This window comes from Littorina saxatilis, linkage group LG12 (assembly GCF_037325665.1).
Source record: "Littorina saxatilis isolate snail1 linkage group LG12, US_GU_Lsax_2.0, whole genome shotgun sequence".
In the NCBI taxonomy this organism is placed as follows: Eukaryota; Metazoa; Mollusca; class Gastropoda; order Littorinimorpha; family Littorinidae; genus Littorina; species Littorina saxatilis.
The window spans coordinates 70,146,685-70,161,684 of NC_090256.1; the positions used below are offsets into that span (position 1 = coordinate 70,146,685).

The following is a 15,000-nucleotide window of genomic DNA, read 5'->3' on the forward strand; positions in this document are numbered from 1 at the left end:
GTGGGGCACTGCGGTTATGAAATTAAAAGCCCCTCCTGTTTTTGGAACCGCAGGAGCTTTCTAGTTTGCTGTTAGGTAGATTTTTGGTTCCTCTTTCCTGTCATGCTCTCTTTTTCTTCATGAATTCTTTTCTTTTTTCTGCCTTCTTGCTCATTCACCTGTATTTTTTCCAAAAATCTCTTCTCTTGCCGCTTGTCTCGCGATTCATGTATAGTTTAATCTGTTAGTGTTCTGATGTAAGTCCAGCAGTAGATAGGTTAAGCCTATTTTAACATACTGGAAACTGGTAATCTTCCAGTAGGTATTAATTTAGTTTTACTAAAGCCTGCTGGGACACAAGTAATGGGTTAGTGCATTTGTAAACAGGAATCGCTTGACAAGTGGCCCCCTTCATCCCCCCCTTCCTCGTCCTGATATGGCTCTGCGTAGTCGGCTGGACGTTAAGCAACAAATAAACAAACAAACAAACAAAATTCATGTGGTGGTAAACCTACATGTGAAATATTGTACCTTTAACGACTCTTGTTCCTATCGCTTTTGTTATCGTTATTGAATTCCAAGAGGCCAGTGTCTCCATCTTTCTTTCTTTTAACATTTAGTCAAGTTTTGACTAAATGTTTTAATATAGAGGGGGGAATCGAGACGAGGGTCGTGGTGTATGTGTGTGTGTGTGTGTGTGTGTGTGTGTGTGTGTGTGTGTGTGTGTGTGTGTGTGTGTGTGTGTGTGTGTCTGTGTGTAGAGCGATTCAGACTAAACTACCGGGCCGATCTTTGTGAAATTTGACAGATATCCCCAGAAATTGTTTTCATTTTTTCGATAAATACCTTTGATGACGTCATATCCGGCTTTTTGTAAAAGTTGAGGCGGCACTGTCACACCCTCATTTTTCAATTAAATTGATTGAAATGTTGGCAAAGCGATCTTCGACGAAGTCCGGGGTTTGGTATTGCATTTCAGCTTGGTGGCTTAAAATCTAATGAGTGAGTTTGGTCATTAAAAATCGGAAACTTGTAATTAAAATTATTTTTTTATTAAACGATCCAAAAACAATTTAATCTTATTCTTCGTCATTTTCTGATTCCAAAAACATATACATATGTTATATTTGGATTAAAAACAAGCTCTGAAAATTAAAAATATAAAAATTATGATCAAAATTAAATTTCCGAAATCGATTTAAAAACTATTTCATCTTATTCCTTGTCGGTTCCTGATTCCAAAAACATATAGATATGATATGTTTGGATTAAAAACACGCTCAGAAAGTTAAAACGAAGAGAGGTACAGTAAAGCGTGCTATGAAGCACAGCGCAACCGCTACAGCGCCAAACAGGCTCGTCACTTTCACTGCCTTTTGCACTAGCGGCGGACTACGTTCAGTTCCATTCTGTGAGTTCCACAGCTTGACTAAATGTAGTAATTTCGCCTTACGCGACTTGATTGTTTCTTTTGTTTGGGGGGAGGGTATCTCTTCACTGTTTTTTCCCTCTCTTGTTTTAGGTCCTTGCCTCTGTCTGTCTGTCTGTCTGTCTTCTTTCTTTCTTTCGTTCTTTCTTTGCAATTTCCTATTTTGTTCTTTCGTTGCCTCTTTCTTTATTGCTTCCTTCTTTCTTTCTTTCGTCCTTTCTTTCTTTCATCATATCTTCTTTCTCTTTTATAGCTTTTGTTTTGCTTGTTTACTTGTTTGTTGTTTTACCCCCCCTCCCCCTCACCCCCGACCTCTTTTCCTGTCTCAGTCAATGTATGGCAAGCATGCATGTGGTGTAAACGTGAATATCTGTTTTGCCTGATAAAAAAAAAAGATGACCCATGTTTACTCACGGCACATATTGCATATCGTAAGATATAAGGCAAACAACCGTCTTTCTGAGTTTCTCTTTAAATCATTTTATGAATGCTTGTTTACTGAATTCTTGGAGGAACAAAACAGGCACAACGTCACAAACACATGCAGATGGTCGGAAAGACGCACATCCCCCCCCCCCCCCCTCCTCCCCAGAGCGACAGATGGGGAGCACAATCGGGAGCGTATCGTAACGACAAACTTATTGGCAACACACAATTGACATAGTCCCCGGAACACTGAGGCGACAAATTGTCATTCAAATTGGGGCAGAACAAAGCGGACAATGGTGACTGTGAGATGTAGGAGTGACTGTTTTCATAGTGTTTTAATTATTGGACAAAGCTGCGTGCTGTACGAGCCCCGGCTCGTGTTCTGTCCGCGTTTCTCCCCTGGTTGGACGAAAATGATCAGCTGATCAACACGTGGTTTAAAGGAGTTATGCGACAATCGCTGTCCTCCTTCTTCTTCTCCTTTGTTCATGGGTTGAAACTCCCTCGTTCACACATGTTTTTTTCACGAGTGGATTTGTACGTGTATGACCGTTTTTACACCACCATTCAGGCAGCTATACGCCGCTTTCGGGGGAAACATGCTGGGTATTTTCGTGTTTCTTTAACCCACCGAACACTGACATGGATTACAGGATCTTCCGCCCTCTTCGTCGTTGTTGTTTTCGTCAGCGTGCCCCCCCCCCCCAATACACACACACACATATCCATTTCTAAACGCTGGTACACACACACACACACACACACACACACACACACACACACACACACACACACACACACATACACACTCACACACACACGCACACACATACACACTCACACACACACACACACACACACACACACGCGCACACACACAAGAGGAATATATAAGATACTGGACAAAAGAAAAATCAGATACATATTCCAGACTTAAGTTTTATTCTATGATCAGTAAATCTTACGAAATGCAGTCATACTTAATACAAATTAAGAATAATAAACACAGAAAGATGTTAAGCAGATTAAGGACTAGCACACATTGTTTAAAAATTGAAAGTGGAAGACATCAGAGTATCCCTAAAGAAAATCGTCTTTGTATTAAATGCAATGTCATAGAAGATGAAATACATTTTCTAGATAAATGCAATAAATATGTTAAATTAAGGGATGAATTTAAAGAAGATGCTTCACATATCAATATGAACTATGCTAACAAAAATCCAAAACTGAAGTTTTGCATTGCAGGTTAAGACTTGGAATGAGTGATTTACAATATGATATGTTTAATCACCACCTAGTAAACAACCCGGAATGTTCTTGTGGTTATTTTGCTGAAACTGTTCATCACTATTTGCTATCATGTCCCCTGTTTAATGATGCAAGAACCGCAACAATCGGTACATTAGCTTCAGAATTTGTCAATATTGACACACTCCTGACAGGTGATTCAAACATTTCCATATTTGAAAATAGTGCTATTTTTGTTGTTGTCCAAAGCTATATTGAGAAATCAAACCGCTTTGGGACACCTTAGTTCGATGTTGGTGTGGGTTTTTCTAAATATATTACTTGGGGCCCATCTTTTTTTTTGATATTTTGTTGTGTCTTTCGTTCTCGTTTTGTATTTGTTTTCGTTTTCGGTATTGACACAGATTGTGTTCGATAATTCAAAGTAAGTTTTCCTTGCTGTTTTTCTCCTTTTCTTTTTTTTCCTTTTTTTTTTATATATATATATTTTTGTTTTTTGTCTCATCTCTTTTTTCAAAAAATGTGTCGCATTGATCATAATCCTCCATGAAATTTCAGGAATGTTTATGTGAGCACTTACCATAAGTTTTAAACTTGTTGTGCTCCTTCTTAATGATGTTGTTATATTATCATGTGTCTGTTTACGAATAAAATACTGTTTAAAGGAAAGAAAAAAAAAAAAATCCAAGTAACTTATTTTTAGAAGACGAAGTTCAAGTTCGTCTTGGCAAATTTGTTACGGATTGTTTTAGCATTGTATAATGCATTATTTGTTGTTTATTGTGTCAATAACTTTACTGGTTCATGACAATAAACATTATTCTATTCTATTCTATTCTATTCTATTCTATTCTATTCACACACATACACACACACACACACATACACACACACACACACACATACACACTCCCCCCCACACACACACACACACAGACACACACACAAGCACACAAGCACACATACTCTCGTAGAATAATATAGCCACAGGCATACCAACGCCCAGGGAAACAGCCCAATCATATCGCTTCAAATAGTGTTACATAACTCCTTTAATGGAAGGATGTGAGTAAAGCAATCTCGGGAGACATATGTATATAAGTGGCAGCACTTTGAAAAAGTATCTTTGCTTTGGGACCCTCGAGGAGGTAAGAGTTTATTCTACAATTGTACAGTGCGCCAAGTTTCCAATCGACATTTATTTAGTCATTTCGCCTGTCAGTCGATGTATCAATTTATCAAATTATTGGAAGACTTGGATCAGGACATTCAGTCCGTGATGAAAGCAATCAATATGTTTCTCATAACACGTTTACTTCAGCGAAACATACCTGGAATGTTCAAGTCAATATATGAATCGCCACAAAGATCTGTTTCTACTGACAGAAACTTCTTTTCTAAACTGATGTTCGTTTCTTGTACTTTTCCCACGTTGACTCTCTCCAGCTACTGCAAAAACATTGTCATTCTAAATTTTGTTCTTCTAATCTGTGAATAAAAAAAACTGCTTCACAGTAGCTCTTCCAGCACAAACTAGGGTTATATTGCTCGCATGTTTAAAATGACTCGAAATACTGCATGAATGTATTGAAATCAAAGTTTTTTTGACATGAATATGTTCATATGTTGACAACTTATATTTGCACAAATCGACACAACATTCTTGTTCAAGCAGTGTAACGTATATTAATCATATGCATGAAACATGTTTTCAAGTTGTTTGCGCGGCAATACGAACAAAGACAAACAAACAAACAAACAAACACACACACACACAAATTGCCTTCAAGAATACTTTCAACCATTATATTATCGTCGATGTTTTTTTCTTTCTTTTGGCATATCAAAATGTCTGCTTAACATGCCCGCCATCGTTGGGAAACATTATGCTAAATTAGTTTTGTACCTAACACCATGTTGGAAATGAATTCAACGGAAGAAATCCAGCAGCCAGGCAGTGTATGTTTTGCTTTGTCAAAGTGATAGATGATTTTATTTTCGATATAAAACAAACGTGAAGATCTGTACATTCTATGTTATTTGTATTTTTATTGACATTTTACACAGACCGAGACAGTCATTATTCCCAACGACCGCGCCAGGCGACTAAATATGAGTTTTAGTCGGCCTCTCATGGCACTAGGTCCAAAGAAGGGAACTCCAATGTTAGATCCATTCATAATTGTCTGCATCTAACGTCACTAGGTCCAAAGAAGGGAACTCCAATGTTCGATCCATTCATAATTGTCTGCATCTAACGTCACTATGTTCAAAGAAGGGAACTCCAATGTTCGATCCATTCATAATTGTCTGCATCTAACGTCACTTGGTTCAAAGAAGGGAACACCAATGTTCGATCCATTCATAATTGTCTGCATCTAACGTCACTTGGTTCAAAGCACAGGAACTTTTATCAAACGCCGTTCGATCATTAAATTTACTCCTTCATCCTTGCTGTACCTTACTACTACTATTCACTACAAGGAATATAACGCCGGAAGCTTAGCAGTGTCGACTCGCTCCGTTTCAAGCTTCCTACATCACTTTCTGGACCCCCTTCCCGAACGCACGAGGCTCAGACACAAACAACAATGATTAAACTTTCACTTTAAGCAACAAACTCGAAATAAGCGCTCACCATCTTCGAGAAGTTTGTCAAGAACCGGCGCGGTGCCCACATCACTCCAAGCGAGGAACCCGCGTAATCGAAGAAGCGAAAGTGCAACTCACATCAATCAGACAAAAAGCTTACTTTTATTCATGTTAACCAATCGTAACGTCGCTTGCTTTTCGATTGCAGATGCCGCGGGCGGAAATGACGTTTATGGAAGGAAACGGCTGTGTCAAAATTTGAGCCCAACGTGTTGTTTTGTGTCACTATTTAACGTGTTTTGAGGCCCTTGTGTCCCTCGTCAGTTGTAGTAAACACATTGCTTGCCGCAAGAATGTGTTACACGCTTGAGAGTTGACGTATAGCTGAAAACATCGACGCGAGTTGCACTTTCGCTTCTTCGATTACGCGGGTTCCTTGCTTGGAGTGGTGTGGACACCGCGCCGGTGTCACGAACTAAAAACTCTGCCTGAACAATCCTTCTCATTGCGGTCAATGCGCATGCGCTAACATGGGGAGATTAATCAGGTCGTGAACAACCTAACCCTAACCCTTACCCTAACCCTTACCCTACTCCTAACCCTAACCCTAACCCATGGTTCGTTCGGTCAAAGGGTCGCATTTTTAAGTCCAAGATTGGCGCATGCGCATTGACCGCAATGAGAAGGATTGTTCAGCAGAGGTTTCAGTTCGTGACACCGGTTCTTGACAAACTTCTCGAAGATGGTGAGCGGTTATTTCGAGTTTGTTGCTTAAAGTGAAAGTTTAATCATTGTTGTTTGTGTCTGAGTCTCGTGCGTTCGGGAAGGGGGTGCAGAAAGTGATGTAGGAAGCTTGAAACGGACCGAGTCGACACTGCTGAGCTTCCGGCGTTATATTCCTTGTAGTGAATAGTAGTAGTAAGGTACAGTAAGGATGAAGCAGTAAATAATGATCGAACGGCGTTTGATAAAAGTTCCTGTGGTTCAAAGAAGGGAGCTCCAATGCTCGATCCATTTATAATTGTCTGCACGAGATAGAAGGTCATTAAGATTTTGACCGACAATCCGTGACCAAGATTGAGGGTCACCTTACCTGGTCAAAGTTCTCACTCGCTATTCGTAGTTAATGAGATACGGCATCCATGGAACAAATCATGACGTCTTTTATGGGCCCTCCAGTCTCCATTTTTGTGTCAAAAGCAAAGCAAAGTTCGAAAGACGTCATTAATGCGAATAATGGGGGTCACGTAAAAGTTGTCACTTTTTATGTACACTGAGCCCAAAAAGTCAAGGATATTTTTTCAGTGGCATACCCCAGATGTTAAACAGCAATTTTTGGGTCAGAAATATACGCGTATTTGAAGATCAGTCTTTCTTCTGCTTAAAAATGTGTTTCTTGAATCTGAGCAATATTTGGGTATGACGTCACATGTCCGTGACCACGCCTACCCTAAAAAATGGCGTTTTTTGAAGGCATGATTCACCTTCAACCGTCGAAACGGTGACTTAAACTGAATAACATTTTGCATTTTTTACACCAAAATGTTTATTTGGTGTCTTACCTAACAAATCATACACATTTCGTTCAAATCCGCCTCGCAGTTAGGCTGATCCAACGTGTAAAGGAAAGCGACAACAATCCTGAAAAACAGCAAAAAATCCAGGGTTTTTATGGTGTTTTTGCTGACTCGCTTTTCGTTAGTAAGATTGTGATTCGCTTTTCGTTAATAAGACTGTGACTCGCTTTTCGTTAGTAAGATTGTGACTCGCTTTTCGTTAGTAAGATTGTGACTCGCTTTTCGTTATTAAGACTGTGACTCGCTTTTCGTTAGTAAGATTGTGACTCGCTTTTCGTTATTAAGATTGTGACTCGCTTTTCGTTATTAAGATTGTGACTCGCTTTTCGTTAGTAAGATTGTGACTCGCTTTTCGTTAGTAAGATTGTGACTCGCTTTTCGTTAGTAAGATTGTGACTTGCTTTTCGTTATTAAGATTGTGACTCGTTTTTCGTTAGTAAGATTGTGACTCGTTTTTCGTTATTTAGTTTGTGACTCGCTTTTCGTGGCTTTGATTGTGATAAACGCTTTTCATTAAAAACAAAAAAACATGTGATTCGCTATTCGTCGTTTAGAAGCACATTTTTAGATACCTATTGTGGTTAGATTCTGACTCGAAATTCCAGATACAGATTTGGACTTGCTTTTCGTGATCAAGAGTTTGATTCCCTTCTCATAATATTTAATGTTGTGGCTCACTGTTCGTGATCAAGATTGTGACTTGTTATTTGGGATCAAGATTGCGATTCTCTATCCTTTGTCAAAACTGTGTTCGCTTTTTGTGATCACGATACTGATTCTCCATCCTTGATTAAGAGTGCAACTCTCTTTTCGCACTGTCTAAGCACTTCAAATGGGAACAGCTAGTGTATGCCCTTGATCTGATTGCAAAAAAAGCCCAGACGTCTTGATCAGGTAACAGACAATTCATCCATAAATCACGTCGATATAAATTATAATCTTTGTAAGCCCCACGCCACCTCTTTATCTTGTCGGAAACCTTTGAGAAAATTGGGGAGCAAACATCAAAACAAGATGTTTTTGTTTTTAACGATCCTGTGAAGAATTTTGTTTTTAAATAGAAGAAAAGAGCAAACCATGAGGAATGTTTTCAGAGCAATGTTTCTATTCGATAATGAGTGCTAGATTTTCGCATAAATCGTATTTAATTTCTGTTGAGCGCAAGGTGTAGGTCAATACTCTAGAGCAAACTATACTACTCGTCATAAAAAACACCTAGGCAGATGTGTTTAGAGTGCAGATCTTTGTTATGAGGCCTTTTTTGTCAAATCAATGATATGACCGTAAAAGCCATCCATTCCACTACCATATTCAGCAAACATATTGATTTTACATGAATGTTACCCGTACAGAGGAACCTAGAAACCAGACAAAATCATATTCACAAGAGCAAGGTCCCTGCGTGAATAATCGACAACAAATAGAACAGCGGTCACGGCACAAGTTTTGCTTGTCATTTTAAAGAACATTCCAATGTGTTGGATTTATTACAAAAGCGGTCACGGCACAAGTTCTGCTTGTCATTTTAAAGACCATTCCAATGTGTTGGATTTGTTAGAAAAGCGGTCACGGCACAAGTTCTGCTTGTCATTTTAAAGACCATTCCAATGTGTTGGATTTGTTAGAAAAGCGGTCACGGCACAAGTTCTGCTTGTCATTTTAAAGACCATTCCAATGTGTTGGATTTATTACAAAAGCGGTCACGGCACAAGTTCTGCTTGTCATTTTAAAGAACATTCCAATGTGTTGGATTTGTTAGAAAAGCGGTCACGGCACAAGTTTTGCTTGTCATTTTAAAGAACATTCCAATGTGTTGCATTTGTTAGAAAAGCGGTCACGCCACAAGTTCTGCTTGTCATTTTAAAGACCATTCCAATGTGTAGCTAAAACAGTTGGATTTGTTTACCTATCTTGTCTAACAATGAAGTTATTGTATGCTGAACGGTGTAGGGGTCATTCTTCTCAAAACCCACAAAAGGCGGGTTTTGAAGCCGTTATAGCGGAAGGTAAGACAAACAGCAGCACATTTCAGTAACTCCTCATCATATCCCATTGCCTTCAACACTGTATTGATTTGCCTCCAATACTGTATTGATTTGCCTTCAACACTGTATTGATCTGCCTTCAACACTGTATTGATCTGCCTTCAGCACTGTATTGATCTGCCTTCAACACTGTATTGATTTGTCTTCAACACTGTATTGATTTGCCTTCAACACTGTATTGATTTGCCTTCAACACTGTATTGATTTGCCTTCAACACTGTATTGATTTGCCTTCAACACTGTATTGATTTGCCTTCAACACTGTATTGATCTGCCTTCAACACTGTATTGATTTGCCTTCAACACTGTATTGATTTGCCTTCAACACTGTATTGATTTGCCTTCAACACTGTATTGATTTGCCTTCAACACTGTATTGATTTGCCTTCAACACTGTATTGATTTGCCTTCAACACCGTATTGATTTGCCTTCAACACTGTATTGATTTGCCTTCAACACTGTATTGATTTGCCGATTTGCCTTCAACACTGTATTGATTTGTCTTCAACACTGTATTGATTTGCCTTCAACACTGTATTGATCTGCCTTCAACACTGTATTGATCTGCCTTCAACACTGTATTGATTTGTCTTCAACACTGTATTGATCTGCCTTCAACACTGTATTGATTTGTCTTCAACACTGTATTGATTTGCCTTCAACACTGTGTTGATTTGCCTTCAACACTGTATTGATTTGCCTTCAACACTGTATTGATCTGCCTTCAACACTGTATTGATTTGTCTTCAACACTGTATTGATCTGCCTTCAACACTGTATTGATCTGCCTTCAACACTGTATTGATTTGCCTTCAACACTGTATTGATCTGCCTTCAACACTGTATTGATTTGTCTTCAACACTGTATTGATCTGTCTTCAACACTGTATTGATCTGCCTTCAACACTGTATTGATCTGTCTTCAACACTGTATTGATCTGCCTTCAACACTGTATTGATCTGCCTTCAACACTGTATTGATTTGTCTTCAACACTGTATTGATCTGCCTTCAACACTGTATTGATCTGCCTTCAACACTGTATTGATTTGTCTTCAACACTGTATTGATCTGCCTTCAACACTATATTGATTTGCCTTCAACACTGTATTGATTTGCCTTCAACACTGTATTGATTTGCCTTCAACACTGTATTGATTTGCCTTCAACACTGTATTGATTTGCGCAAACACGTGTCGTAAAAGACACAGGGAATCTTAATGTGTGTTTCTTTTTATTTTATTTGTTAATGAATATTTGTTGTTTACCTCATTTGCATGTAGGCTACTTAAACCCGTACGTTTTGCCTTTGTGATTTGTTGGTGATTGCGGGGAGCATCCTTCTTCATAAAACTTTTTGTAAACAAAATGTCAATTTGAATTTCTATTTTAAAGACAAATACATAAAAATCACTACTTACACAAATAATCCAATATGACTTTTTGTTTGTTTGTTTGCTTAACGCCCAGGCTGAATATGATAGGGGAATGGATGGCCTTTCCTTTCATATAACTAGGTGGGTTTTTTTAACAATAAACGGTCCCATCACAAAGATCGCCTCTTAAATGTAACGGCCTGGTTTCTTTTTGACGCGTAGTATAGAAGCCACCTTTACAGCAACAGGTCGTTAGTTTCCATTTTATGGAAGTGTATGTGTCACAGTAACCGTTTCGTCACTAAAACAACGAGCTGTACAAGTAAACTAGAAACCAGCCCGCGGTAAGGAAATAACGAGACATACAGCGGGGAACGTATCAGTCCATCTCATTGCAGGTGGATTAGAACGGCAATGATTGTTAATTGAAAAACTACTCCCAACATGATAGTTGAGGTAAGTAAAAATGCGCACCCTTCGTTACGCCTGAGCAACACTAAAACCCTCACACATGTTGTTTGCTCTTCTCCACACATGTTGTTCGCTCTTCTCCACACAATGCTTTCATCAACTGGCTTGCGTTTTCTTCATTGTGTCTTTGGCTGGGAGTAGGTTGTACATGTTGTTTGGACTTTTGTCAAAATGGTCCAATCTGTATGTTGATGTAAACATGTTTTTTTCTACTCATGACCTTTGCTTTTGCCGTATACGCGTATCTTCCTTTTTATTCAATCGAGCTATTTTCCAAGTAGTTGGTTGATACCAGCTGTGCATGTGAGTGTTTACTATGTAGTCTTTCATCTCTTTTCACCAGAACACCTATCGAGTCTGTGTCGTTATTCGATTGTAAAGGCCTGCCTGTGTGTGAGTGCTGTGTTTTAGATATCATGATCAGTGTTGTGGAATTGACTGACTTGTTAACGTGTAAAATGTTGAATGTTAATGTCCAATGCAATTTGTAAATCACCACGAGACTGATTTCTGGTGTCAACTAGCGTTTAAGAACTCAGGTACGTTTAATGATTATTATTGTTATTATATTTGCCTCAAAATGAAAACGAAAGCGATATTTTCTGAGAACACTGAAACTCAGTCCACCCCGAAGTCTGTAGTACATTAAGATTCTCATTCCTGGCAACTTTATTTCTGTACAATACGTAACAGTGTGTATGACCGACTGAACCTGTAATTAAAGTACTAATTCAGACCACAACCACAACCTGTTCTCTCTCTCTCTCTCTCTCTCTCTCTCTCTCTCTCTCTCTCTCTCTCTCTCTCTCTCTCTCTCTCTCTCTCTCTCTCTCTCTCTCTCTCTCTCAACCCCCTTTACGCTACACCTTTAAATACGTAATTTGGGTATCATACAAGATGTGCAGGAGATATGTAAGTTTTCCTGTGCAATGAAAGATGTATGTTTAAACACACATACACACACACACACACACACACACACACACTCACATATACACACACACACACATACACTTACACACACACATACACACTCACACACACACACACACACACACACACACGCACACGCACACGCACACACACACACATACACACACACACACACACATACACACTCACACACACACACACACACACACACACACACATTCACTTTCACACCCTCACACACACGCACACACACGCACACACACACACACGCACACTCCCACACACACACACACACACACACAAACAAACACCCACACACGCACACACACACACACTCACACACACACACACAAACAAACACCCACACAGACACACACATACCCACACAGATAAAGCAAATAAAGCGCTATATCATCTATCATCTTAATACTTCTTTTATCATGTTAAGCCTGTGTAACGATCATGGACAAGAGGCAATAAAGCAATAACTCACAGGTGCAATGAAACAAGAAAAGGGCCATGACATTAATGAATGTTTGTTTTGTTCCAGGTACCTGTGTCACAGACCAACGACGACGACGATGTGTGCTACACAACGTTACGCGGGCTCTATGCTGGCAGTTCTGTTTGTAGTGTTCTTTCCACCGTCGTTCTGCCAGTTCACCAATCCGGCAACCACACCAGTAAGTTGTCACGATTCACCTGTATTTAAACGTCCATTTATTTGAAAGAAGTGTATTTGACTTGAACTGGTACGAAATATGCATTTCACGGTCAATTTTTACAAAAACACCAGCTGTATTTCATCTTTCCTTACGGTACACCTGTATTGTATGTCGATTTCTACGTTGCACCTGAAATGTACGTCAATGTATACGTTGCACCTGAAATGTACGTCAATGTATACGTTGCACCTACATTTTAAGTCGATTTTACAGTACTATCTCATTATACATTAATGTTTAATTATACATCTGTAGTTTACGTCATTTACACTTTTAAATTATACCGTATACCGGTTTTGTTTTACGTCAATTTGTACAATACACTGATGTTTTATGTTGAGCCTTCATTTTACACGATGCGTCTGTATTTTACGTCAATTCGTACAACAATACAATGTTTTTCGTCAGTTTAAACTGTCATTATGTCGTTCATCATGGTGGTTTCTTTTCTCCTCCATTGTCTTAATTTGTATTCTCATTTTTTTCTGTTTTTGGGGTATTTATTGTTGTGCTCGTGTTCTTTTTACATTTAGTCAAGTTTTGACTAAATGTTTTAACGTAGGGGGAATCGAGACGAGGGTGTGGTGTATGTGTGTGTGTGTGTGTGTGTGTGTGTGTGTGTGTGTGTGTGTGTGTGTGTGTGTGTCTGTGTCTGTGCGTGTGTGTGTGTAGAGCGATTCAGACTAAACTACTAGACCAATCTTTATGAAATTTGACATGAGAGTTCCTGGGAATGATATCCCCGGACGTTTTTTTCTTTTTTTGCGATAAATGTCTTTGATGACGTCATATCCGGCTTTTTGTAAACGTTGAGGCGGCACTGTCACACCCTCATTTTTCAATCACATTGATTGACATTTTGGCCAAGCAATCTTCGACGAAGGCCGGACTTCGGTATTGCATTTCAGCTTGGTGGCTTAAAAATGAATTAATGACTTTGGTCATTAAAAATATGAAAATTGTAAAAAAAAACAAAAAATTATACAACGATCCAAATTTACGTTCATCTTATTCTTTATCATGTTCTGATTCCAAAAACAAATAAATATGTTATATTTGGATTAAAAACAAGCTCTGAAAATTAAAAATATAAACATTATGATCAAAATTAACTTTCCGAAATCGATTTAAAAACAATTTCATCTTATTTCTTGTCGGTTCCTGATTCTCAAAACATATAGATATGATATGTTTGGATTAAAAACACGCTCAGAAAGTTAAAACGAAGAGAGGTACAGTAAAGCGTGCTATGAAGCACAGCGCAAACGCTACCGCGCCAAACAGGCTCGTAACTTTCACTGCCTTTTGCAGTAGCGGCGGACTACGTTCAGTTTCATTCTGTGAGTTCCACAGCTTGACTAAATGTAGTAATTTCGCCTTACGCGACTTGTTTATTTCTATTTTTCTATCTTTATGTCTTTCTTATTTGCTTTTTTTTTCTGTTCTGTCTTTCATTCTTTCTTGCCGTCTGCCTGCCTTTCCTCTGTTTTATTAAATAACACGATGCGCACATCTATCTTCTCTCTTTCTGTCTTTCATTCTCTCTTACCGTCTGCCTGCCTTTCCTCTGTTTTATTAAATAACACGATGCGCACATCTATCTTCTCTCTTTCCGTCTTTCATTCTCTCTTGCCGTCTGCCTGCCTTTCCTCTGTTTTATTCAATAACACGATGCGCACATCTATCTTCTCTCTTTCTGTCTTTCATTCTCTCTTACCGTCTGCCTGCCTTTCCTCTGTTTTATTGAATAACACGATGCGCACATCTATCTTCTCTCTTTCTGTCTTTCATTCTCTCTTACCGTCTGCCTGCCTTTCCTCTGTTTTATTGAATAACACGATGCGCACATCTATCTTCTCTCTTTCTGTCTTTCATTCTCTCTTACCGTCTGCCTGCCTTTCCTCTGTTTTATTGAATAACACGATGCGCACATCTATCTTCTCTCTTTCTGTCTTTCATTCTCTCTTACCGTCTGCCTGCCTTTCCTCTGTTTTATTGAATAACACGATGCGCACATCTATCTTCTCTCTTTCTGTCTTTCATTCTTTCTGGATTTCTTTCTCTCTTTTGTTTTCTTGTTTCTGTTTTTCCTTCTTTCTTCCTTTCACTCCTTTCTTCTTAGTGCACGCAAAGTTATAGACTCGTTTCACTGGATCCCACACAACAATAAAGTAATTTCTACTGTCTTTCGTC

At 38.9% G+C, this 15,000-nt stretch overlaps 1 protein-coding gene across 1 annotated transcript in view; it reads left to right on the top strand.

The window, feature by feature from the left end:
- The first annotated feature begins 12,636 nt into the window (after positions 1-12,636).
- LOC138982675 (uncharacterized) overlaps positions 12,637-15,000 on the top strand; it is a 101,031-nt gene continuing 98,667 nt past the window's right edge. The window contains exon 1 of the mRNA XM_070355998.1: positions 12,637-12,765. Coding sequence (XP_070212099.1) covers positions 12,664-12,765 — 102 coding nt within the window. The 5' untranslated portion in view covers positions 12,637-12,663. The remainder of the gene's footprint in view (positions 12,766-15,000) is intronic.